This window comes from Mytilus galloprovincialis, chromosome 6, assembly GCF_965363235.1.
Source record: "Mytilus galloprovincialis chromosome 6, xbMytGall1.hap1.1, whole genome shotgun sequence".
Lineage (NCBI taxonomy): Eukaryota > Metazoa > Mollusca > Bivalvia > Mytilida > Mytilidae > Mytilus > Mytilus galloprovincialis.
The window spans coordinates 10,702,225-10,729,869 of NC_134843.1; the positions used below are offsets into that span (position 1 = coordinate 10,702,225).

Consider the following 27,645-nt stretch of genomic DNA (forward strand, 5'->3'; position numbering starts at 1 on the left):
AGAATCATTTGAAAGACATGTTTTCATTGGACAATATTCTACAGGCGAAACAAAGAAAAATCTGAATTTCATGAAGTTTTTACAGTCTAATTATTATATATCAATCTTCATCTTAAAATGATATAATTTTATTGTAAACGAACACAAATTCTTCTTTAAGCGACGATTTTATTTGAAATACAACACGAAAAGGATAATGATAAGACTTCAGCTTATTATCCAATCACAATTTGCGTTATTCTTATCCTTTGGGGTGATTGCACCGTTCGGAACCTTTCCAGTGTCACCGTTCAAAGACACGTGTTTATGTTGACGTTGGAACATAGGGGAGATCCCAAGCCTACAGCCACAGCATCATGTCATTTTTAGTGGATTCGTGTTTAATGTTCTTTTCACAGGTTTCAAGTACCTTTATGGCAAAAATTTAGACACTTGTTGATCGAATATAGATTTATTGATTATCTCAATAAAAATCATAGGCATACTTCACAACTTGAATTTTTTAACCAGAAATGCTCGTTTTATTTTTAAGATCTTATTAAAGACTCAACAGTAACCATGGAACAAAAAATTAAAAGGCCAATTAAGATGTATATATATATATATGTAAATAAGAAGATATGGTATGTCTATGAGTGCCAATGAGACCACTCTCCATCCCTGTTACTTTGTGAATATATATTAGGAACCACAAGAATGAATTCTATAACAAAATGGACTTCATACTCATAGCATTGAAAGACCTTTAGTGTGTTGTCCATAAAATAGTCTTTAAAGTTAAATATTTTCGTTAAAACTTTTGGTAATATTGTCATTATCATACATAAAAACCCTGTACTTATGTATGAAAGGAGATGTGGCTAAGGTATGTATGCCAATAAGACAGGAAGTGCTGCCCCTAAGTTGGTCATCTGTTAATGTGAGCCAAAATTTGTTCCTGTGAAAAAAGTTCCAGTGGAACTAATTTCACATGAAATTTGTTCTGGGAGAACTTTTTTCACAGACAATATCCATATAATTTGTTCCATCTCTATGAAATAAGTTCCACACTCTACCTTGTGGAATAAGTTCTGGGTTGGTGAAATTTGTTCCTTACCTAGTGAAATAAGTTCCATGTTTGTGAGATTTGTTCCTTACCGGGAGAAAAAAGAGTTCTGGATTTGTGAAACTTGTTCCTTACCTGGTGAAATAAGTTCCTCGTCTATGAAATATGTTCCACTGGTTAAACAAGTTATCTTATATACTGAGCACTTGTCATCAGTGAGTTTAAAGTCATTATAAAAACATGTATTATATAAATAATAAACTTGTGTAAACATTCAATTTGGATCCTGTTGAGTAAATCAAAAGTCTAATAACATTCTCAATTAATAAGACTAAAAAATGACACTTATGAACCAGGAAAGAGTAGAATAAAAAGTAATCTCGAAAAAAAGTATTATAGTAAAAGTTGAACATTTGTACTAATTTGAAAAGGACAATATAACTGATCAATTATTTTAAAGGCATAAAGAAACAAAAGACACACTCTTTTAAAACTGTACATGTATGATTAGAACACCCATGACAGATCAACAGGAAACAAGGAGGTTGAATACTACATAAATGATAAAACATACATTGTAGATACAAATAATGATACATTATCATCGCTTTTATTTCTTATCTTCATCCTACAGTCATGCCTTAATTGCAAATGTACGCCATGCAAGCATAGTACAGCACCCAGCTTATATAATTTTTTAGTGTAACAAGAAAATATTTCGCTGTGCAATAGGTCAAAGGTACTTATTTTCTGTGAAATAGGTCCGAGCAGAACATTTTCATTGATTCCCGAAAAATAATTTCGTGAAAAACTAATATCACAGGAACTTATTTCACTTTTTATTAAAATTTTAATATTGGAACAAAACTCATGGAGCTGTGATTTTTGTTCCAGAACTTATTTTACATTAAGTTAAAAAATTAGTTCCGGAACAAACAAATTTTCTGTGATATAAGTTCCAATGGAACATATTTCCTATGAAATTTGTTCTGACGGAACAAATGTCACGCCGGAACATATTTTTTGTTACATTAACTTAGTGGCCTGGACCTGCAACAGGAGGGAGTTTTTCCTAACAATCCCCGCATACATGGTAAGGGTTACTTAAATGATGACTAATTACACAGGTACATGTATTTATTTTAATCTAATGATTTGAATATTATGTGTTTTTTCTTTAGGTTTTATTTTTTGGTGGAGGCTGGGTTTTCTTTCTAAAGCAATTGTTCAAGGATTATGAGGTAAGAACATGAAGAATAAGATATGATTTAATGCAACCCTATTTCTGAAACAATCTTTGAACTTTCTGTTTTCATTTCCCCATTATTAACATGTCAGTAGTGTTTGCTTGCATACACCAATCATTATGAAACATGGGTGTTTTTGTTATTTGTGTGAAAAAAGCACACCACACACATTGACATAATTGTCTATGTTGTCACCACACACATTGACATAATTGCCTATGTTGTCACCACACACATTGACCAGCATGTACATAATGAAAGTGCCGATGTTGTTGTTACACACATTGACATAAGTACGGATGTTGTCACCACACACATAGCAAGTGCAGATGTTGTCACCACACACAATGACATAAGTGCAGATGTTGTCACCACACACAATGACATAAGTACAGATGTTGTCATCATACACATTGACATACATCCAGATGTTGTCACCACACACATTGACATAAGTACAGATGTTGTCACCACACCCATTGACTTAAGTGCAGATGATGTCACCACACACATTGACATAAGTGAAGATGATGTTGCCACACACAATGACATTAGTGAAGATGTTTTTACAACACATTGACATAAGTACAGATGTTGTCACCACACACATTGACATAAGTGAAGGTGATGTTGCCACACACAATGACATTAGTGAAGATGTTTTAAAAAAACACATTGACATAAGTACAGATGTTGTAACCACACTAATTGACTTAAGTGCAGATGTTGTCACCACACACGTTGATTTGAGTGCAGATGTTGTTACCACATACATTGACATTAATACAGATGTTGTCACCACACACATTGACTTAAGTGTGGATGTTGTCACCACACACATTGACATAAGTGAAGATGTTGCCACACACAATGACATTAGTGAAGATGTTTTTACAACACATTGACATAAGTACAGATGTTGTCACCACACACATTGACATTAGTACAGATGCTGTCACCACACACATTGACATTAGTACAGATGTTGTCACCACACACATTGACATAAGTACAGATGTTGTCACCACAACATTGACATTATTGCAGATGTTGTCACCACATTCATGGCATAATTGTCTATGTTGTCACCACTTACCGGTACATTACCATGAGAAAAGATATTGTCACCACATACATTATCTTTTAATTAGTTTCTTTTTGACAATATGACATAGGATCTATCAATCTGTTGGGTCAATATCTTTAATTGATTTTCCATAAGTGGTAATGTAACGTTTTTTCCTATAGCTCAGTCCATAATGTAAACTTGGATATGTTAGATAGCTCATTTCTAAGCTGTGACATTTTCACATATGTGGTTAAATTTTCGGGGTACAAAGTGAGATTACTTTTCCCGTAAATTAGCATACTTGAAAAATCCTTATATGATGCATAGTTTTTACACATTTATTCTATTTCCCTCTACTTTCTAAATCAACACCAACCGGTTAAGCTCCATCACTTGTTAAAAATAGAAATATGTCCAACATCACTACACAGGGATTTTTTGTTTACGCACAACTTTTGAGTGTTCCTCATTTGAGGCACATTACAGATATTGACCCAGTTGTACTGTTCAGTTGTAATATAATAGTAGTCATGGTATGATGAAAAATGTGACAAAAGAGGGACGAAAGATACCAGAGAGACAGTCAAACTTGTAGATCGAAAATAAACTGACATTGCCATGGCTTAAAATAAAAAGACAAACAGACAAATAATAGTACAAAAGACACAACATAGAAAACTAAAGACTAAACAACACAAACCCCACCAAAAACTGGGGATGATCTCAGGTGCTCCAGAAGGGTAAGCAGATCCTGCTCCACATGTGGCACCGGTCGTGTTGCTTATGTTATTACAAATCTGGTAAATAGTCTAATTCGGTAGGTCAAATTCATGAAAAGGGAAGGATATTGTAGTAAAGACATAAGGAACATATCTTATATCATCTGTGAAACGGTTGTGATGGCGTCCGTAAAATTTACGAAAGGATGATTTCAACTTCACCATTTGAAACTCTTGGTATAGGTTGCATTTCTGTAAATATTGAGAATGCAATTTCCCATAGGAACTCCTTTTACGACTTAAACTGTACCACTTTTACTATAAAGTTTTGAATAAAATCTTATCCTAGAATTGAAAGTTCATATGTACTACAACTTTTTTCAAAGGTCAAAATATAGGGCTGTGCGGCATATTTTCAACGTTTATATGCCCTGAACTTTGCACAGTTTAAACTAATACTAATTTTCTTAACTACCCCTTCCTCGAAAATAAAAGGTTACCACAGATTTCAATATAAACAAATTGCACAGGTATATTTACTGGTAACTTTCCCAAGTTATGTCTCTATGAGATGAAACATGGAGATCATAACTGGGAACCAGTATGTAAACACAATTAATTTTCTATGAATATTCTAAATCTCCACAAAAGAGGCGTGGTTTGAGAAACAGCTGTATTTACAACGTGCAACCTATAATAGCTTTCTTGTGAGCAGCATCAAGGAAATCATGATAGGAAATACAAGCCCAGTAATATCATATCAACTGGGAGATATATACTCCATATGCAGGCACTAGTGGAATGTTGCTACATAGAAATGGGAAATTCACAATTGTTGACAACCTATTACCAGAGAACCAAGAACTTATTTTAAGCCTATTATTATCTGTTTTAGGTCCATCACTCTGTTGTACTGTTAGTGTTTTCAGTGACATTTTCGTTATCCTGTACCATGTTTGAACTAATCATATTTGAAATTCTTGGAGTACTTGATGCAGGGTAAGTCTTGACAAAAATCAAATCTATTGTTGGTTTTGTTACTATTATTTCATGGTAGGGTGTACAAATGTTGAAAAAAAAATCCTTGGTTTTTTTTGTTGCTCTTTTGATTCCTTTATTTATCCCCTATCAATATAAACTAGTGTTTTGAAAAGCTTATTATTTTGAACCTGAGAAGTGAACTCCCTTATTTATGAAATTGTTGATACAAATTCAGGGGAGATAACTATTTTAACATGGCTAAACATTCTATGTCCCATTGTTTCCACTTCAAATAGGTTTAAAATAATTTTTATCCTTGAAACAATGCTGTGGATATCAGGCTTCTTGAAACTTTTAGATATTTTAGAATACACCATTTTTAATAATTTAAATGGTGACAGAACTCAGTTATTGTGGAAAGATTGTTTGTTTCATAGGCTTCAATTTTTTATTTAGTCAAAGATGAAGATCTTTTCTTTGTAAATGAAGCATGCATGCTCAGAAACTGCTAAGGATAGCAAACTGATACTATATTTCATTAAAATTAGATTTTATATATTTCCTGTTTGATTATTTTTTTTGTGTATTTCAGCTCCAGATATTTCCATTGGAAACTAGGACTATATGCCATTTTATCAGTGTTAATTGTAGTGTTACCGTTCTATATTGCCTATTTCATAATTTGTAATTTGAGATTTGGTAAGTAAAAGTGCTTATACATTTGAATGACGAAATACTTGATAAAAGGTTGGGTTCTTGAAAAAGAAAAATCAAAATGAGAATATGGTCTCGTACAAAATCTATCAGAGTAATTGTATTGAGAAATACTGGAATGGATATAGCATGTTATCCTTGTCTTTTCATCTCTATTGGTTTGTTCTGTGCTAATAAATACATAATATTATGAAATTCAAACCAGCTCTGTACATTTGACTGAAATATTAAGAGATTTTTTTCATACCTTGTAATATAAAAAATGTAGGCTGTTAGGGGCAGGAGGGGACACAATTATTTGTCATAAGACTAGAATTTTAAGATTCAGAAAATTTAGTTTGTATTATCCGCCTTTAACATGGTAAGTGTGCTAAGTCTGTTTTAATAATTTGTTACTATATATAACATGTGACAATATACCACTCTAAATAACAATTCATTTTAACCTTTACAGTGTAACCTGCCTAATCTGACACCTGAATATTCCAACATCCTGCTTTAACCGACATCATTTTCTGGCCCCCAAGTGTGTAGGATAACACAGGATGCACTGTATCACATTATCATATCTTTTTTTCAGTACCTCAGAAACAACATGTGAGAGTTTTATTGACATTTGCAGTTTGGTGTATAGCTACTTATTTCTTTTGGAAGATTGGGGATCCATTTCCTATTCTCAGTCCTAAACATGGTAAGTCTGATTAGATAGGAAATTGTTAATGCTTGTACATGTTGTACCAAGAATATGACAGTTCTTTCCCATTCATTAGCTTAACAACTAAGTCTCAATTTTGACTTAGTCAGTTATTATGGACTTCTCCCGTTATGAATTAACCTTCAAGTTCAATGTTTGTTGTTTTACAGTAGACTCCAGTTTTTATGGACTTCTCCCGTTATGAATTAACCTTCGAGTTCAATGTTTGTTGTTTTACAGTAGATTCCAGTTTTTATGGACTTCTCCTGTTATGAATTAACCTTCAAGTTCAATGTTTGTTGTTTTACAGTAGATTCCAGTTTTTATGGACTTCTCCTGTTATGAATTAACCTTCAAGTTCAATGTTTGTTGTTTTACAGTAGACTCCAGTTTTTATGGACTTCTCCTGTTATGAGTTAACCTTTGAGTTCAATGTTTGTTGTTTTACAGTAGACTCCAGTTTTTATGGACTTCTCCTGTTATGAATTAACCTTCGAGTTCAATGTTTGTTGTTTTACAGTAGACTCCAGTGTTTATGGACTTCTCCTGTTATGAATTAACCTTTGAGTTCAATGTTTGTTGTTTTACAGTAGACTCCACATAATCAACTTAACAAATGTATTGGCTGTTGTAATATTATTTTACTTTATTACGAAATCTATATATCAAAATAATAGGTGTACTATAAATTTGTTAAAAAAGTTTGTGATTAATGTAATCATCACAGGAATTTTCAACAGAACCATATTGTACTTAATGATATAACAATTTGTAGTTATAATTTTATAACGTGACATTAAAATTTTTTTAGTTTCTGTTAATGAAAGACATTTTCTTTCCTACAAAATTAAGAAACATGAAAGTACTTGTGAAAATATTTATTAACGATTGTGATATTGAATGAGGAATTTACTATGACATTTAATTTATTGACAGGTATATTTTCAATAGAGCAGTGTATAGGAAGAATAGGTGTTATAGGTGTGACTATCATGGCTCTGTTATCAGGATTTGGTGCTGTAAACTATCCATATACATCTATGTTTGTCTTTATAAGGTAAAACATAACATTTTACCAGTAAGTATAAACAAGTCAGCAATCCAACAACACAAGGCAACCAATATTGTCCACTATAGATAGTCCCCTGGAAAATAAGAGTTTAAAAAAACAAGTCAAAGTACAGAACTAAAATATAAATATAGTAAAATCTATATATTTGAAACCCTCTCTGAACAATATATAAAGGATACATCATCTTAGAACATGCTATAAAAAGACATAGTTCTTGTATAAACTTGTGTTACTGTATAAACACAAAAAAGAAAAGGTATCAAAATCTCACTATTTCATTTACTAAGAGAAAACAAATATTAGACTGTAATATGCTACCTATTAATAAATGAGCCATATTTAAGGAATGGCTGTAATATTTTTTTCTGTCTATGAAGAAATAACATAAAAAATTTGGTGCACACTGAATAACGCGCGTAGCGGGTTATTTAACAGTGTGCACCACATTTTTTTATGTTATTTTGAATAGACAGAAAAAATATTACAGTCATTTCTTCTAAATTCCATTTTAAACCGTAGAAAACCTTGAAAAAACGTTGATGACGTTACGGTCACATGACTAAATTATGTCTATGGTCTGATAACAAAATAACGTCGGCCAATCAGAAGACGCGTTACATCCAAAATTAAATTATACCATGATATTTTAATGAGCCATATACCATGATATTTTATTTAGTTTATTGATGTTTAATACTCAAACAACAAAATATCTTGATGTCAGTTATTTTGTTTTGCATGAAAACCAGTTCAAAAAGTGTCCAATATACAATGTAATTTTTCATTGACCGAAGGACCAAATATCATTGATTAGAAAAAATATTCTTTTTGAATGGCAATTAGAATCTCAATCGTACATATACATACAGTATAGAACTTCAATGTTTATCTGTTGTCAGGGATGTTAAGGACAGTGATATACAAAGTATAGAGAAAAAACTAATGCAGACCATGGATATGATTCTGATGAAGAAGAAAAGGTAGGAAATATCTGAAACTATAAAATCCGGGGAGACAATTATATCAGTTTTCATTGAAAAGAAAAATCTCCTTAATTTATTAAGATAGAATAAGACTAACCTGTGTATAATTTGTATCATTTTGAAAGAACATGATATATAGAAAAAAATATAAGAAGATGTGGTATGATTGCCAATGAGATAACTGTCCACCAAAAGACCAAATGGTGCAGATGCATGCAAACATATTTACTTAACAGAAAATATTTAGACTGGATCATTAAGCTTTTGATGGAATACATCTTAGATTACTAAATCTTCAAATATACAATGCCAGAATTCAGGAGCAAAAAATGCAAATGGACGCTACTAGATAGAAACAAAAGACAACAAATGTGCTAACATTTAAAAATACAAAAAAAATATAAAAAAAAGTGCACACAAACCATATACATCAACTTAAACAATGGATTCATGTAAACAATTAATAACACATCTAAAAACTTTGACTGCAAATGCAATAAGATTCCCATAAAAATATAATTTACATGGGGTTGATAAATAAATACAAAATATTTTACTCCTTCAAACATGGACAAAATAGCTCAATGTTCCTAGTAACAAATTTACAAATGAACCATATCTGAAATACTTAATGTAGATAATTAACTCACAATTTCAATTGAAGTTTTGATAAATGCCATAAGAATCCCGTCAAGTGAAGTTTGGTATCTTGATAGTTTTTGTAACAAGCAAAATTTGATGAATAAAATTATTATATTGTTAAAAAGAAGAATCCAGTCATAATTTAAAACTCTTAATTGAAAGTATTCTGTATTTTTTAACATAGTTGCGATTATATTTTTTAGAATTGCTATAGCCAAGAGAGAAAGTTTAAAACAGGCCAGTTTAACCAAGAATCAAGGAGGCTTTTGGGGAATGTTGAGGACTGTTGGATCAAGTTCAGGATCAACAGAAAGTATCCTTAAACTCTAGACATTATTATAGCTTCTTCCAGCAGCTTCATGTAGATCTTCTAAATATGTTTCAATTTGTGTTCTGTGTCTTGTCTTGTCCCTGGACCAACTAAGTTTGTCTCTGATTTTGTACATGTCTGTAATTCAAATGGGTTGTTCTAGCATTTTGAAGTTGAAACCACAAGACAGTCTGAGAAAAGTATAGTTTGTAATGTTGCTTGTATTAACATTTTTGTTTCTAAATTCAGAAAATAGTTTTCATTCGTTTAATTTTGAAGGTTTCTTGCTTTATACATGATGGTACATAACACTACAGGGAGATAACTGTATTTAAGAATATATTGCAGTTTCATAATAACATTAAATTTTTTCATGTAATTTAAATATCATTCCTATTGATTTTATGGACTCACGTCAGTAAACTAACTTTAATTTCTTCAAGGTTGTTTCTACTCTTGGTCATCTATTATTATTATTAAAATATTAATATTCATGTAAAATGACCTTGATGATTTAAAACTAATAAATTCCTTAATGATTTACAAGATGTTGGCCAGTTAAAACAGGAGGTAGAGGCCTATGAAGAGTTAAGTAGACAACTGTTTCTGGAGTCAGTAGATTTACATAATATGCAGGTAACTTTTCATTGTTCGGTTTAATTAGAATTTGTTATGATGATTTCCAGGTATACATGTTCACTGCTAAGAAGTCAGGTACAAGAATTCTTGTGAAAGAAATTATCAATGTTTTAAAGCCAGCTTTAACATTACTTTATCGAAAAAAAAAAAAATAAGCTTTCTTCAATCTAATATGTCTCAAAGTGATGATGTCATGTCCATGAAAGTGTGTTCCCATGAATGTTAAAAAAAAATGAAAACCTGGCAAATCCTTGTCTTAAAGTGGCTCGCGGGTCTAAATCAAAATTTTATTTTAATATAGGATTTCGCTATATTTTTTATCTACGAATGAACTTTATCTTATACTTAATAGAAAAATTAAATAAAAAGATGGGGTCACCGTTCATTTACGCTCACAATCTGCCTTTGAAAGAAGCATACATTTTTGTAAAATTGCTTTTTTTCTGTTGAACTAATAGGAGAAAAAAAGGTAATATGAAAATAAAAAAAGAACTAAATTACAGAAATCGCTCAAATTTTACAAAAGTTTAGTTTAAGTACAGCTTATTTGAAAATGATAATAAAAAATATAGGTCACCGTTGAGTTATAAAAGATATTTCAATTTTAATGCCAAAAAATGGCATTTTTGCACCAAAGGGAGATAATTTGGAGCTTTTTCAATGATACATACATTTTAAAAGTCATCTAGGGACAACACAAATGGATTTTTTTTAATAATTTTGTACCATATGATAAAGTAACAACTAATAAAGGTAATAAATAAGATGTGTAAGGAAAAATAACTATTTATTTTTTTTCCAAAATTTTATACCCCTCGAGCCTCCTTAATAGGATAAAATGAAATAAACTTATTTGTCTGAAGATAACAGCAGTATGCCATATTTACACAACATATTTATTTTTGCATAAAATTCTAGGTGACAGCATTATCTGACGGTAACTGATCCTCAACCAATTTGAAAGTGACATTATTCTTTTGACAGTCAAAGAAAAAAAGTTTAAGAGAGAGAAATGAGAAGAAATACTTTATCATTTAAAATCCTTGGTTTTAATGCATGTAGTGATTTTAATAGTAGAATGCATCATTTGGATAAAGTTTTGTAGATATGCTGTTGATTATTACCAGTATCTGATATAAAAACTGTTACTGACATATTCAGTAGTATTATTTGTAAACATTTCAAAACATTTCAATTTTAGATTAAAGTATATTTTAATCTGTTACATATACATGTTTGTCTGTTTTACAGGAAAGAATAGCCTATGCTGCCACATTTAAAGGAAAATATTTTAACTTTTTGGGGTATTTCTTTTCTGGATACTGTGTCTGGAAAATATTTATTGTAAGTATATGTAGTTCTTTACTTATTTGAAGAATAAGATTTAAATGGCAGAACTTTGCTTGTTTTTTTTTTTAATTTAAAAAAATAAATTTATATACATGTGTTGACAATTTATATCTTGACATATTTTGTAGTCTATTCAACTATGCACCTAATTTATATTCTTGTAGTCTTTGCTGTTTTATTGTTGTTTCATTGACATATTCTCCACAGCTTCTTTTATTCATATTCACAAATGTAGCTCCTAAAACATACAAAATTTGAATCACAGTTACCCAATATTATGAAGAATCTAGAGAGGACTGGACATTTTTCTGGCAAGGAGATTTTCAATTTAGAATGAATTTATTTGTTTAGTATGAATATTAATTTATTAATACAAGCTATTAAGTTTGTTTTATAGCAAATGAATCAAATGTGAATTTTTTCAAATAGGGGTAATGGTATCATTTTCTTCAATTCCTCTGCCCTAATAGCATGTATAGTTAACATGGAAATGTATGATGGCTGTTTTTGAAGCCGAGACGTTCTCCAACATAATTATGATCAAATTTTCATGGTACAATGCATGATTCAATTTCCACAATTTTCCATACCCTATGATGCAGCATCTACAGGTAAAATATAATCCCTATTTTCACACAAAAAAAATTCTCAGGAAATTCAGTTGTTTACAAGCATTTTTAAAATAACTTCATTGTTTTGACACGTTTATTCAATAGATCTCTGCTCATCAAACAGCACAAATAGTTCAGCTCAGATGTTTAATTGAAAGAGCATTTCCAAAATCATTACAGAGAGATTTGTTTTTTTTGTTTGACAAAGAATTATTATGTATATATTTCTATTTCAGTCAACAGTTAACATAGTTTTTGATAGAGTAGGAAAAGTGGACCCTATTACTAGAGGAATAGACATAGTTGTCAATTATTTTGGATTTCATTTCGATGTAAGTAAAAAATATTAACAAATGAATTAAACAAATGTCAGTCACATTATGGCAGTTGGTAATGCACATCAAATAACATATTTTTAAATGATTTAAAGATATGAATAATTAAAAAAGAAACACTCATACAAAAATTTAAAACAATGCAAATTATAAGAGCCACTATAATTTTAAGCTACTACAAAACTTTACAGTAAATAAATGATTAGAAAAATTTTTATATCGAAAAACCTGAATAGCTGTTGAATTTTATCGTGTAGTTGAAGTGAGGTGTTGTAAAAGTATTGATAGTGAACACATTTTTAGATACCAGCTTCACCTAAGACATGGTGCCCTGGTGGCCAAGTTTTTATACGACCGCAAAATTTGAAAAATTTTTCGTCGTATATTGCTATCACGTTGGCGTCGTCGTCGTCGTCGTCGTCCGAATACTTTTAGTTTTCGCACTCTAACTTTAGTAAAAGTGAATAGAAATCTATGAAATTTTAACACAAGGTTTATGACCACAAAAGGAAGGTTGGGATTGATTTTGGGAGTTTTAGTCCCAACATTTTAGGAATTAGGGGCCAAAAAGGGCCCAAATAAGCATTTTCTTAATTTAAACACAAGGTTTATGACCATAAAAGGAAGGTTTGGTTTGATTTTGGGAGTTTTGGTCCCAACAGTTTAGGAATAAAGGGCCCAAAGGGTCCAGATTTAAACTTTGTTTGATTTTATCAAAAATTGAATAATTGGGGTTCTTTGATATGCCGAATCTAACTGTGTATGTAGATTCTTAATTTTTGGTCCCGTTTTCAAATTGGTCTACGTTAAGGTCCAAAGGGTCCAAAATTAAACTTAGTTTGATTTTAACAAAAATTGAATCCTTTGGGTTCTTTGATATGCTGAATCTAAAAATGTACTTAGATTTTTTATTATTGGCCCAGTTTTCAAGTTGGTCCAAATTGGGGTCCAAAATTAAACTTTGTTTGATTTCATCAAAAATTGAATAATTGGGGTTCTTTGATATGCCAAATCTAACTGTGTATGTAGATTCTTAATTTTTGGTCCCGTTTTCAAATTGGTTTACATTAACGTCCAAAGGGTCCAAAATTAAACTAAGTTTGATTTTAACAAAAATTAAATTTTTGGGCTTATTTGATATGCTTTATCTAAATATGTACTTTGATTTTTGATTATGGGCCCAGTTTTCAAGTTGGTCCAAATCAGGATTCCATATCAAGTATTGTGCAATAGCAAGAAATTTTCAATTGCACAGTATTGCACAATAGCAAGAAATATCTAATTGCACAATATTGTGCAATAGCAATTAATTTTCAATTGGAGTTATCTTTCTTTGTATAGAATAGTAGTTGATAATATATGTTGGAAATTTACCAGACATGACTATGATGTCATTTTCTATTTTTATTTGCCAATAACTTTATGTAAATAACTTCATTGGAAATTTGCCAATATAAAATGTTGCTGATGAAGCTTTTTTTCCTTATCTTATCTAAAATGTTTTTAGATAATGTATGTTGGACATTTGCCAGACATGACTATGATGTCATTTTCTATTTTTATTTGCCAATAACTTTATGTAAATAACTTCATTGGAAATTTGCCAATATAAAATGTTGCTGATGAAGTTTTTTTTATTGTTTTATACAATAAACAATGTATATTCACTTTTACTACCAACCAATCTTTACCATTCAGTGATAACAAGCACTTTATTTTACATTTTAATATCTTATGATGTATTTAAAAGAGTAGTTATTGTTGCAAACTCCATTAGAAATTTGAATTGATATCAGTTTTGGAAAAAGGGAAACGGGGATGTGAAATAAAAGGGGGGGGGGGGGTTTAAATTTTTCTCATTTCAGATTTCATAAATAAAAAGAAAATTTCTTCAAACATTTTTTTGAGAGGATTAATATTCAACAGCATAGTGAATTGCTCAAAGGCAAAAAAAAAACTTTTAAGTTCATTAGACCACATTCATTCTGTGTCAGAAACCTATGCTGTGTCAACTATTTAATTTTAGATTTAAAAAGTTTGAAGTAATCTTTAATTGATTTGTAAAATCTTGACATTTGTTTTGTGTAAAAAAAAAACATATAATGTCAAAAATTTGATCACAATCCAAATTCAGAGCTGTATCACGCTTGAATGTTTTGTCCATACTTGCCCCAACTGTTCAGGGTTCGACCTCTGCGGTCGTATAAAGCTGCGCCCTGCGGAGCACCTGGTTAAAGTAGTCAAATTACTGTATCACTAGCTGGTTTACACTGAGAATGTGAGTTCAAATACAACATGTTGCAAGTGTTCTTTTAAACTGCATTCTTAATTGACTAGAATGTTCAGTTTTCCTATTGTAGGTCTTGGTTTTCTCCAGCATTTGATCTGCCTCCACCAATAAAAACTGATCACCATGAAATAGCATAATTGTACTGAAAGTGGAATTAAATACCAATCAATCGATCAATCATACAAAATATGCTGTGTCAACACTACAAAAGAAACGTTAATTTCTGAAATAAATAATTATTTTATTTATTTTCAGATAAAATTTTGGTCCCAACAAATATCTTTTATTCTCATTGGTATTATTATCATCACATCTATCAGAGGATTACTACTGACTCTTACTAGGGTAAGTTTATACTGTCATTGGAAGGATTTGTTTAGTAGAACTTTAGATGCAGTTTAACAACAATTTCATGTGTATTTATGCACTTTTTATTCCATTTATTATCAGATTGAGGTGTACATACTTGAGTAATAATTTAAAACATTTATTTCATGTTGAGATTGATTTTTTTGTGTTTCCATTACAATTTGGATATATCAATTTTGCTTTTTTATTTGTTGTGAAATTGCATTGAATAGGTTTTCATGGAGAGAAAAGTTTCATATAGTAAAGTTTTTGTAGTCCTTTATAACTTAACAGGAGCATATAGGGAGTGTAACTTTTTTGCTAAAGCTTTTGGAATTTTGGTTCCATAATGCTCTTCAACTTTATACTTTTCTAAGTCTTTTCTAGATGCAGGGTTTGTACGGGGCATGGAATTCTGGAAAAGTCGTGGATTTTTATTTAGGGGGGGGGGGGGGAAAGGCCTTTAAAAGTCATGGAAAGTATATTTTAGTGACAAGTCCTTAAATAGTCATGGAAAATGATTATTTGCACTGTAATCTTTATTGCATGTCTTCAAACATCTAAAATTAAATGATCCCCGTAGTTTTTGTTGAAACTGTTTCTTTTTCGAATGCTAGAAACAAGGCCCCAGTTGTGGTAAGTGTAAAATGAGAATTTAAAATTCGTTTCTTCAAAATTGTTTATAAAAATATGCAACCGCATCTGGTTCCCTTCATAGTGCACTTTGCTTTAACAGTATTGAAATAAGAAACCAGCTATCGGAATATTCGAAAACGAAGTTATTGCTACCAAACAGCCGTTGAAAAACACTTTTAATGATAATGTATGGATAGAGGAGCTGAAATGATAAAAGTCCAACATATAATAAAGAGCAATTTCTCATACAAAAGTTGTGAGGATATCGTCTCGGTATTTAAGAATATGTTTCTGGATAGTAGACAAATGTCACTTCTGAAATGGCAATGATGCCTCTAAGTAGGAAGGTGATAGTTTTTTGTCTACAATGTATTATCTGTTTGATGAAAGTCCAACCAGTCAAGAGGATTATGCCAAATAACCTTTTCTAATACTTTGTGTATTAAAATATTTCAAAATTTGTATATATTCTTTTATACTGTAAAAAGAGGCAGAACATATACCAAAGGGGACATTCAAATGAGTGTGTAGGTCATACTCTTTCATAGAATCTTTGATAACAAGTAGTCTACATCATTGTTAGCAAACTTAACTCAGTATTGTCATTCATAAATATGTTGGTATTTCTCATTGTGTTTCAGTGCAATTGTGTCATTATTGGATGTTAAAAAGATTGTTTATTTAGTTGCATGGAAAGGACACAAAAGCATGTTTATAGCATTAGGGATGACTTTTTGGTCTATAGTTTTGGGGTATGGAAATTTCATAAAACATCCTTGAAAAGTCATGGAAAAGTCATGGAAAAATGGAACTAAAAAGGTGTATGAACCCTGTAGATGAAACCTGCGCCCAGCTTACAAAACTTTTTGTAATTTTTTTATTTTTTAATCTACCAACATGTTTTCAACTGGTTTATACTCTTCCAAATATTTTTTCTCCTTCAGTTTTTCTATGCCATAGCCAGCAGTAAATCATCTAACATCATTGTATTGGCAATTGCTGAAATCATGGTATGTAAAAAATTAATCATATTCAGTATTTACATTGGGTACATTTTTTATCAAGTTTAAATATAAGTGTCATAACTTACATAATTCTTGAGTAATGTCCCTTTATAGAAATTACTGCCTTACTACAAATGGGGGCATGTGTGATGGACATATTTATCTTTTATTTAATTGTTTTTGAGTATATACACCTTAAAAGTGTTATAAGTATTTAATGAAACAGCTATCCACCAAAGTTTAAATGGATGTATGCAATTATAGTCAGCTGTACAACCTTCAACAATGTCGAATGAGAAAAACCCTTATAGTATGGTAGGCTATAAAAGGCTGTGACATGACAAATATGAAATAATTTAAATGAGAATACTAATGGCCAAATTTATAACAAAACAATTTACGAGAAACAAATATAACAGACATGAACCAACAACAACCACTTAACTACTGGCTTGTCTAACCTTGTGAACACCAATGATTAAAACATCTTATTTGATTGTAGTCATCTGCATAATCTATAACAGTAGCTGATTGCCATTTTTTGACTTATTTTTTTACTTAAAAGCAGGAGTTTGAAATTTATGAAAGTATACTTATATTTACAGGGAATGTATTTTGTGTCATCAGTTTTGTTAATTAGAATGAATATGCCAATAGAATATAGGTAAGAATTTCTGTTAAAAAAAAAATCAGAAAATGAAAGTAAAAAAATGATTCAAGTTATAAAAAAAGGATTTAACATCTGACAGTTGAAGAGCATAAAGACATTGAACTTTTTTTTGTTGCCAATTTACTACTTAATTCGTTGGTACACTATAAGAGTTATTCAAGTTGCTTAAGATATTTTCACCACCTTATAACATTTAAAGCATTGTTAAGCATCATTATATTTCGTTATTTTACCTATAGATGGCAATTTGTTGTTTCTTTACTCTATATGTACATGTTTAAAGTTTGAAATTAAGGACTACAGGTAAAAATAATTGCTATTTTAAATTTAATTTCAGAACAATTATAACAGAGGTATTAGGAGATTTACAGTTTAATTTTTATCACCGATGGTTTGATGTGATATTCCTGGTCAGTGCCTTGTCCAGTATTGGATTTCTATATATAGCACATAAACAATCTCCGGAGAAGAACATGATATAATGAGAATCAACAGACAATATTTATTTTTATTTTAGATTTATTATGTACTTTTGTTTAAAAGTTAATTGTTGATGAATATATAAAAAAACATGTAACAAAATTTGTTCAAATATTTTATTCTAACATCTAAATACATTGCACAAGATGTTAATTGAGGGTACCTGCAGTTGGTATGTTTTCATGGTTATTTGTTCTAAAATAAGATATGTCTCCTTCTAATTTAACCACCTTCTGTATGCCTGCCATCTAAGAAAGTTGTTATTTTTTTATTGCGAAATTTTTTTTGACAGGGTCATATTTGAAACTCCATTTTGAAACTTTTTATTTGAATTGAACAGGATTTTTCTCAATATAGCAAATATTAAAATCGCTTTTAAGTCAAAATTGGCAAAATTGCAATAATAAATGCACGCAATAATTTCTGAATTTACAGTGTATGAAATCAACCTGGTACTCCGAAAACAAAGCAAGCAATAGTCTGAATAATCATATAGAGGAATGAAAGAAGGTTTAGGGTATGCACCAATGAGATGACAATGCAACAAAAAATAGATATCTAGACATCAACAGTCAACAGGTTACTGACCGTGCAAGGGCTGTATAGCCAGTTAAGGTCGTTAAAAACTTCCATTTGTTGTTGCAGTCAACAGGTTTCTTTACACCCTGTACAATACAGCAAGCTTTTACAAAACATGTCTAGAAATGATGTAAAATAGATTATTAATCAGAAACTATCAAAGATCTGCTATCAACTTACTTTTTAAAACAAAAGATAACCATTGACTAGCTTCCTTCATTGAGACAGAAACAATAATAATAAATTTGTCCCTGGGCTTCCAAAATGTCGTATACGACTTTTTTGGCTAAAACTACTTTTTGACAAAACTTGCTCGGCGGGAGGAAATCTTTGATATTCCAAGATAGCATACATTTAGACCAATCAAAACGGTTGAAATAAGACATGTTACAAAATTGCCGATCTCAGCTGTTTGTAAAATTTGCCTCCAAAATGTTGTATGTAAACTTGAAATTTATTGTATAATGGCTTTGGGAATCAAATACTTGTTCATTTCTTTATTTCTGTGAAAATAAAGTTAACATACAGCATTTTGGAAACATGCATTTCGACCGAATTTTCAAAGCCTTTTTGTGATATTTTTTTTGTTTGAAAAATTTGTAATTTACAACATTTTGGAAGCCCAGCGACAATATGCTGTAGGAACAAAATTGGTTTCCGTTCTCTAACTTTTGTTTCCCTCAACTAAATGTTTTGAAACTTTACAAAATACACATTACTATTAAACCACAGATCAAGGGTGAATTTTGATGGTGTCACTTTTACCTTTCTAGAGTTATCTCACTTTATAAATGGAAAAGTTGCTGAAGTTTTTGTTTTCATTTTATTTTTTAGATGTCATCCCTCACCATATTTAATCTATATCAGTGGACTGACACCCCATACATAAAACACAATGCAATAAAAGTCAAAATTTTTACGTTTTCACAGAGAGCATGTGAAGTCATGTATGTAGCGTTATCAGGAAATAAATTAAAAGTTTGTAATGTCTCACCAAAAACCATTACTGAATCGTAAGAAACTTCTATATCATCTTGGTACAGTGGTTCTCAGAGGCCAATTTAGATTGGGCTAAGGGGCATTTTTTCATTTTTATACGACTGCAAAATTAAAAAATATGTTGGTCATATATTGGTATCACGTTGTTGTAGGCGGCGGCATCGTCATCTACGTCATCGTCACCATTGTCCAGAGACAAATAGTTTCCGGATAATAACTTTAGCAGGACAATAAGTTGTGTATAAGTATTTCAATTGCTCTGAAATTGTACCACAATGTTTATTACCATAAGTAGAAGGTTCAGATTTATTTTAAGCGTTATGGGGCTAACATTCTATTAATTAAGGGCCAAATGTTATGTTATGGCTCAAATCATTTAGCAAATAGGGGGAAAGCAAGGGTTTTTTCCGGTTAAAGGCAATTTAGACAATTCAAAACCAGTGTAAGGGAGGTAATTCAAATTCCATTTAAAGAATACGGTCATATATATGTTTGATTACCTCCCCTACACTGCTTGAAAATTATGTATTAAGAAATGATGATTGCCTTGAGATGATTAGCTGTAAAAAAAAATTACTATGAATTAATATTAATTTTAACCATGACTGTATGTCATTTTATATTTTGATATTTTCTGATGTATTTAAATGAGTAGTTATTGTTGCAAAAAATTTGAATTGAGATTATTTTTTGAAAAATGAAAAGGGGAGGTGAAAACAAATTGGGGGGGGGGGGGGGGGTACAATTTTTCTCATTTCAAAGCAAAAAAAATTTTTTTTAAGTTCATTAGACCATATTCATTCTGTGTCAGAAACCTATGCTGTGTCAACTATTTTATCACATTCCAAATTCAGCTTGAATGTTGTGACCATACTTGCCTCAACTGTTCAGGGTTTGACTTCTGCAGTCGTATAAAGCTGCGCCCTGCAGAGCATCTGGTTACGTTTTGAAGTGAATTAAGCACGGCTCTACAAACTTATGTCAATCTTTCTGCATTTATCTCCATGGCAGTGGCGGATCCAGGGGGGGGGGGGCAGTGGGTTCCGGGGGTGCGCACCCCTCCTTTATTTTTGCCGATCAATGCATTTGTATCGGGACATATGTTTTGCACCCCCCCCTGCACCCCCCTTTGCCCTGGGTTAGCACCCCCCTTTCGAAAATTCCTGCATCCGCCCCTGCATGGTATAACAGTATGTCCAGTGCACGATGATTATCATGTAGTGACGATATCACTGATATTGTCAACTTCATTCATGATTTTATACCTGCTCGCAACATTGTCTACATCGTTGACATCGCTAGCATGTTGTTGACAACATTGTGACGACATCGTCTACACCGTCCCCATTTTATGTCTACATCTTTGACATCGTGATATTGACAATATCGTGACGACATAGTCTACATCGTCCCCCTTTCATATCTACATCGTTAACATCTCAGATAACAACATCGTGACTTCATCGTCTACATCGACCGTCCTACTTTCCTGTCTACATCGTTGACATCGTGACGTCTACATCATTTTTCTTGGCGTCTACATCGTTGACATCGCCGATATCGGGATGTTGACAACATTGGGACGACATACTTATGTCAATCTGTATGCATTTATCGCCTTGATATAGCAGTATGTCAGTGCACGATGTAGTGACGATATCGCCGATATTGTCAATTTCGTTTCTGATTTTATACCTGCTCGCAACATCGTATACATCGTCCCCCTTTCCTGTCTACATCGTTGACATCGCCGACATCGTGATGTTGACAACATCGTCAAGACATCGTCTACATCGTTTCCCTTTCCTGTCTGCATCGTTGACATTGCCGACATCGTGATGTTACAACATCATCACGACATCGTCTACATCGTTATTCTTGGTTTCTATATCGTTGACATCGCCGACATCGTGATGTTGACAACATCGTGATGTTGACAACATCGTGATGTTGACAACATCGTGACGACATCTACTACATCGTCCCTCTTCTCTGTCAACATCGTTGACATTGCTGACATCGCGAAGTTGATATCATTGTTACAACATCGTCTACATCGTACTGATTTTTTTTAAATGAAGAAGTGTTTAGTTTATCAATTACATTTAAGGAATGACTGTAATATTTTTTCTGTCTATGAAGAAATAACATAAAAAATTAGGTGCACACTGAATAACGCGCGTAGCTGGTTATTTCACAGTGTGCACCACATTTTATATGTTATTTCGAATAGACAGAAAAAATATTACAGTCATTTCTTATAATTTAATTCTAAATTCCATTTTAAACCGTAGAAAGATAATAAAATAACGTCAGCCAATCAAAAGACGCGTTACATCCAAAATTAAATTATTTTCAAATAATGTATTTATATTACGCCTGTGTCCATGTTCTTTATAATAAAACTTATTTGGACAGTTTTTAATGTTCGATGTTGACCCCACATTATAGATTATTTTGTAAAACAGTGTTTTGACATTGAATACTCCTCCTCCTCCTCCTCCTCCTCCTCCTCCACCTCCCCCCTTCTTCTAATCTTCGCAATGTTGACTTTATAGATTACGTTGTGAAACAGTGTTTAAACATTGTCTTTTTCGTGATGTCGGCAATGCCAACCATGCAGAGACAAGACGATGAAAGGATATCGACAAAGAAGTACAACACCATATTCAAAATTAACAATGTAAACACGAGTAATGTGTTAGCGATATCGGCATTGTCAGCGATGTAGACCAGAGTATGAAACGATATCGACAACGTTGTACACTATCGTGTTGACATTGTGTTCTTAGCGATATCGTCAATGACAACGATGTAGACAATAGTATAAAACGATATCGACAACGTTGTACAATATCGTGTCGACATTGTCTACTTCGCGATATCGTCAATGTCGACGATGTAAGCAAGAGAATGAAACGATATCGAAAACGTTGTACAATATTGTATCGACATTGTCTACTTTACGATGTCGATAATATCGGTACTACTTTGTACACTGGACACGAATGGCTCCCCTCCCCCTTTCTGGAAAAAAAATTGTTAATTATATAGGAAATCGCATAAGCATGACCGGAGCTGGCCCCCTCTTAGGCAGTAAGTGGCCCCCCACTCATGACAATTTCTCGATTTGCCACTGGTTCTGTTGCATGATTGGAAGGTATTGAAATATAGTATTCTAACAACCTAAATGTTACAAGTGAAACGTTAAACAGTGACTTAGTAAGGACTTATCAATTACATGATGTTAATTGCTGTTTTGTGATGTTAGTGTTGAACAAGGTCAGTTGTGAGTCTTGACAGCTGATCGGCAATAATTACGATTTTTTTTATGAGACACGTGACTGTGTACTTAACCGGTGCAAGTAAGTTATAAATGTTCGCCTAATTCTTGTTACATAACTGACTGACATTTTAAAAGAACAAGTAGATCATTGCCCCATTGATTTATATATCTACTACTGGTAAAGATTCAGATGATTGATAACAGTAGGTGTTGAAGGTAAGACTTTACATGTTCTAGATTACGTATATAGGTATTAGTGGGATCGTTTGGGGTGAGGTGATTATTTTTCAATGGAATAAGTTTTAGTAAGACTTGTATTGCAGGTGGTCAGGGGTTATAATGTTCTATTTTACATATCTAGGTATCATAGTGGGACCACTTGATTAAGGAAAGGGGGGATTAGATTATTGAATATCCCTTTTCACCTGTTGCTTAATATATGGGCTGTTTCATTTTCCGATTGTATTTGTATATATATGCAAGCGTGTTCCTGTCTAATATAAAATGGAGCTTCATAAGAGGAAGTGAAAGTACAGCTCATATTACATGCATAACAAAGTTAGTACTTGAAAGTAGTTTTCGTTGTAAACATGTTTTAACTTGAGAGGACAGAAAACGGCACCGCAAACATATCCCTCAAGAAAGATGCATTTCCCTCAAGAAAGATCCATTTCCCTCAAGAAAGATGAATTAAGGAACACACATAAACGATATACATTTGATACGTGGTAGCTTTATTTATAATACACTAAAGTTCGTTGACCTTATTATGTAAATTTTAACCCTTTATCTGTAAGTTCATTTTTACGTTTTAACAAATAAACAAAATCCATATACTTTCAAAATATAATTCCTGGAATCGCATTTCTCCTTTGCCTTCTTCATCCAACGTGACAGATACAATAATTTTCTCCGAGAAAAGTTATTGTGTATGTGTTAATAGCCCGAAATTGAAGACCCCCACCCCCAATAATATATTAATACTCCATTCATTTAGGCTTGACCAAAAAGAGCATTAGTTATAAATATAAAGGTTTATCAATTGATAAAAAAAAGTCCCTCTACAAGTAGGCAGGTAATGTTGGCTGGAATCCAAAATAAGAACCCGGTGTATTTCCATGGAAATTTCAAAACAATTGTAAAGAATAGGTAAATAAGGTACTCATCTCTCTCATGAACCAAACTTCCTAAGTAATTTGATCTTATCAGCATATTTGAAGCATGTATAACTAACATATACTCCATGCAAAAATGTTTTGCAAATTAAACTTCCTTCAGTATAGTACTGCATTACTTTCATTAATGATGGCTACGTGAAATCCTGTTGTGCAAGGCTATCATAAAGGTCGTCTTGAGTTAAATGTCGGGAACTAGTTCTCCCTGTTGTTCTAGATGAACTACTTCGTGGATAACATTGCTGCATTTGAGACCAGCTAGCTTATAATCTGCATTCATTGTTTCGGATCATTGTAAAATATTTACCTTCTGTTTCAGATAGAACTTCTCTGATTAAAGTTTTTATATAACTTTCTTACTGCGGATCCGCTAAAGTTCTACTTAAAGGTCGAACAAGAATGTCAATTTGTTTTTATTTTCAAATATATGTTGTCATCTACGCTATGCCTAGCATGTGACACAAACAAAATCAATATGCAATTATTCAGTAAATAGTTCACGAGTCCATTGTCTTCTGTTCTATCATAGATATAAAAAGCCCTTATATCTATGGTTCTATTGACTGATAAAACAAGGAACTATTATATTATTGTTCTTGGTCTTCATGTGATATTTGCCGCAGTCGGTAATAATTTCTTCCATTCAAATTTAAAAAAAAATTATTGTATTTTTTGTGTGATTTTTTGTTTGTTTTGTTTTGTCAATGTTTTCTTTTTGTGATTTTTTTTAGGGGAAAGGGGGGGGGGGGTACTTTCATTTGTAAAGTCAAGTAGTTCTTAAGCAACAGAAGCGCCAAACAATTATAATAGTTATCTTCCAAACAGATGTTTGATCACTTTTAACAGTTCTCTTTGTTATCAACCGACAAACACATTTATTTACTTTTGATATACTGTATAAGTTGTTGATTGTTGAAATTATTGACTCGATATTCAATGACTCTTCAATGTGAGATTTTATAATGTTTACATGCCCACGCTCCTTTAAAACTTATTTTTATATTAAGTTGAGAAAGAAGAGTGTCAAACAGAGGTTAATCATTTTACACATGTTACAGGGAGAATACAGATTCAGTTTATCATCAGTTGAGAAGAGATTGACACGTGGCAGAAGGTATGAATTTAGTAAAAGTACATCTGAATCAGGGGCGTAGCTGCCGTTAGGCACTTTAGGCACGTGCCTACACATAATTTTTTCACAAATATTTTTTTTTTTTTGTTAAAAAAAATAATAAACAACGTTATATGTAGATGAACTCCAGTGAAGTTGTCACAACTCTAATTATCGAATGTCATGTGTACACTAGTCTCTCGTCCTTAGTTAATGGAATATTGGATAGAATTGAATGGTTTTTTTTTATGTGTGTACCTTATATAGAAACTATAAACTAGAACTTTAATTGGTTCAGATCATTTCAATTCTATCAACAAAAACTTGAATGAACCTCAACTTAGACACATGAGTTTTTTAATTAGTTGTTGTTAGTTTTGAACTAGCAGCTTTCCACTTTGTCTTGACCCGACTTGCCAATGTTGTCGTTCGTTTGGCTGTACAGGATGTATAATACGTAGTCACGTCTGGTCAGAATGGGGACATTTAATCTTATGCCTAGTTGAAGAGAGAACGCCACTCTTTGAGGAGTTCGTAGTTGGTCTACTGAAAGGCAAAGTTTCTGCTCCTATCGGTAATAATCCCTCATTTTCCAATGCATGGCATTTTCAAATTTCCAGACCTTCGTCCTGTACAACACCTATTACAGGACTAAGCTCCCTGTTGTGTTTATTGTAAATAATCAATTTGTTTTTTTTTGTTTTAAACTTGCATAAATATTTTACACTGGATGTTTAAAAATCAATCTATCAACTGGCTTCCAGTAGTTTTGAGTACTCTCAGATCTACGTGTAATGACCACAATTATTCAAATTCCTAAGCCGGTAGGTATTTTACAGTAGAGCGGGATATAAAGAAATACGAATTTCTTGAATTTTGTTACGTTAGTATGAACAGAACAGAACTTTTGCATTAGACATCGACTATGTGTGTATGTGTTTGTGTGGATAGGGTGAAGGTTTAAGAATCAAAAGATTGATGGTTGATGTCTTTCTAGCCGCAAAAGGATAGTACGTGTAATTATATAGTAATATCAGTGTCTACGTGCACGTGCCTATTTTTTTTTAATGAAGGATCGTCAATATGTACTATCAATTAAGTTAAACGCATATATCGATCATAACGGAACAGATTTGAAAATACCAAACAGGGTGTACTACTGTAAATAATTTTTTTTTAACGATTTGATTTTCCAATTGCACTGCGTTATTCAATTCACCATTCAGATGTTATGGTAAATTATTCATAATCCTTCGAACTTTTCATCATGTATATTATAATTATCATGATTAAATAACCAGAAAATTTTATATTTTTGTGCATAAAATTTTGCAGCCAAAACGCTGAAATTCGTTTCCGTCGGGGGGCTTCGCACCCCTGAACCCCCTACCAGAGCTCTGCCCTGTACCTGCTGGGGGCCTTGAGCGGCCCGCAGACCCCCTGCCGATTTGTGCCTACAGTTGAATGAATACCTAGCTACGCCCCTCCTTTTACCAAATTTGTTTAATCAGCTTAATTCATGGTATTTTACATACTACCTCCTTTGTGAAATATTTCTATTTACCGTAAGATTTAGAATCTTACGGTAAATAGAAATATTTCACAAAGGAGGTAGTATGTAAAATACCATGAATTAAGCTGATTAAACAAATTTGGTAAAAGGATATAGTTTAGTACATACTGTATGTATAAAACTTTAAGGTCATTTGACTACCAATTGAACAAGTGAAATGTCAGACTAATAAGATTTTATTGTTTGACTTCGTAAATAAGATTATCATGATTTAGCCATTCGTTAACAGAAACAATTAGGAAATCGTGTGTATAGTAAAAATAATGATATGGAAGAATAAAAACATAAAATCTGTTGTGATATTTGATACTTTAGATACGTGCCCAGGTAGTCGGTTTACATGGTACACCAGCATATATCAAACAATTGAAAGAAAATTAACACCATTTAGAATGTGCTGCTTTTTAAATGGTAGAGATGCAAAATAGCCTTGCTATCGATATTCTATTCGAGATATTTTATTTTCAAGTTTAAGTCTGTTATTTGGAAATAATGTGTGTAAGGACTTTAAAAATACATGTTTACGAAAAACATTACTTATAAAATTATGCATTTACGTATCGTTATCCTCTTTAATTCGAGGTACCCTGAAATAAGACAACAGCAAGGTCAGCAGACAAGTTTTATAACACTTGCAACATTCCATTACCGTTGACCTTGTGAAGTCATTCAAAGGTAAGAGTACTTAGTTACATTCTGATTGCTGTTTTTTTGCTTGGAATTATATATCGGCAAATTATATAGACCATAATGCATGTGCACCAGAAACTAAAGATAAGAGTAAAGGGAGGCGTTGAAAGACATGCATTTAATCTGCTTATAAATTACTGTTAACCGAAAGAATGTTTCAAATTTTGGTCATTTTTTGTTTTCATACGCCCGTCAAAATTTTTAAATTTTAAAATTATGACAGGACATATTATTACATGCAAATGCCCGGTGTCCGTCTGTTTGTCTTTTCGTCTGTCCAGCGTAAACCTGTCGCACCCTAACTTGAGAACATAGTTGTTTCTTATGATGGTCAAACGATCTGTATACTTTTTGGTGAAAATAAGATTAAAACGTTTTGAGTTGCAGGACTAC

At 32.0% G+C, this 27,645-nt stretch overlaps 1 protein-coding gene and 1 long non-coding RNA gene across 2 annotated transcripts; both read left to right on the forward strand.

Annotated features, from left to right (window-relative positions):
- The first annotated feature begins 245 nt into the window (after positions 1–245).
- On the forward strand, positions 246–17,945 carry LOC143078910 (Golgi pH regulator-like). The gene is made up of 15 exons (XM_076253965.1): positions 246–398; positions 2,227–2,286; positions 4,976–5,079; positions 5,654–5,760; positions 6,356–6,466; positions 7,406–7,526; positions 8,441–8,521; positions 9,370–9,479; positions 10,024–10,112; positions 11,367–11,459; positions 12,313–12,408; positions 14,957–15,046; positions 16,630–16,695; positions 17,295–17,353; positions 17,697–17,945. Exons 1-15 carry the CDS (start codon positions 357–359, stop codon positions 17,839–17,841), a joined length of 1,374 nt encoding a protein of 457 aa, XP_076110080.1. The 5' UTR covers positions 246–356; the 3' UTR covers positions 17,842–17,945.
- Positions 17,946–22,782: 4,837 nt separating this feature from the next.
- Positions 22,783–27,237, forward strand: LOC143078912 (uncharacterized). The gene is made up of 3 exons (XR_012979303.1): positions 22,783–22,919; positions 24,937–24,992; positions 27,145–27,237. It is a non-coding gene; the product is annotated as an uncharacterized LOC143078912 (long non-coding RNA).
- The last annotated feature ends 408 nt before the right edge of the window (positions 27,238–27,645 follow it).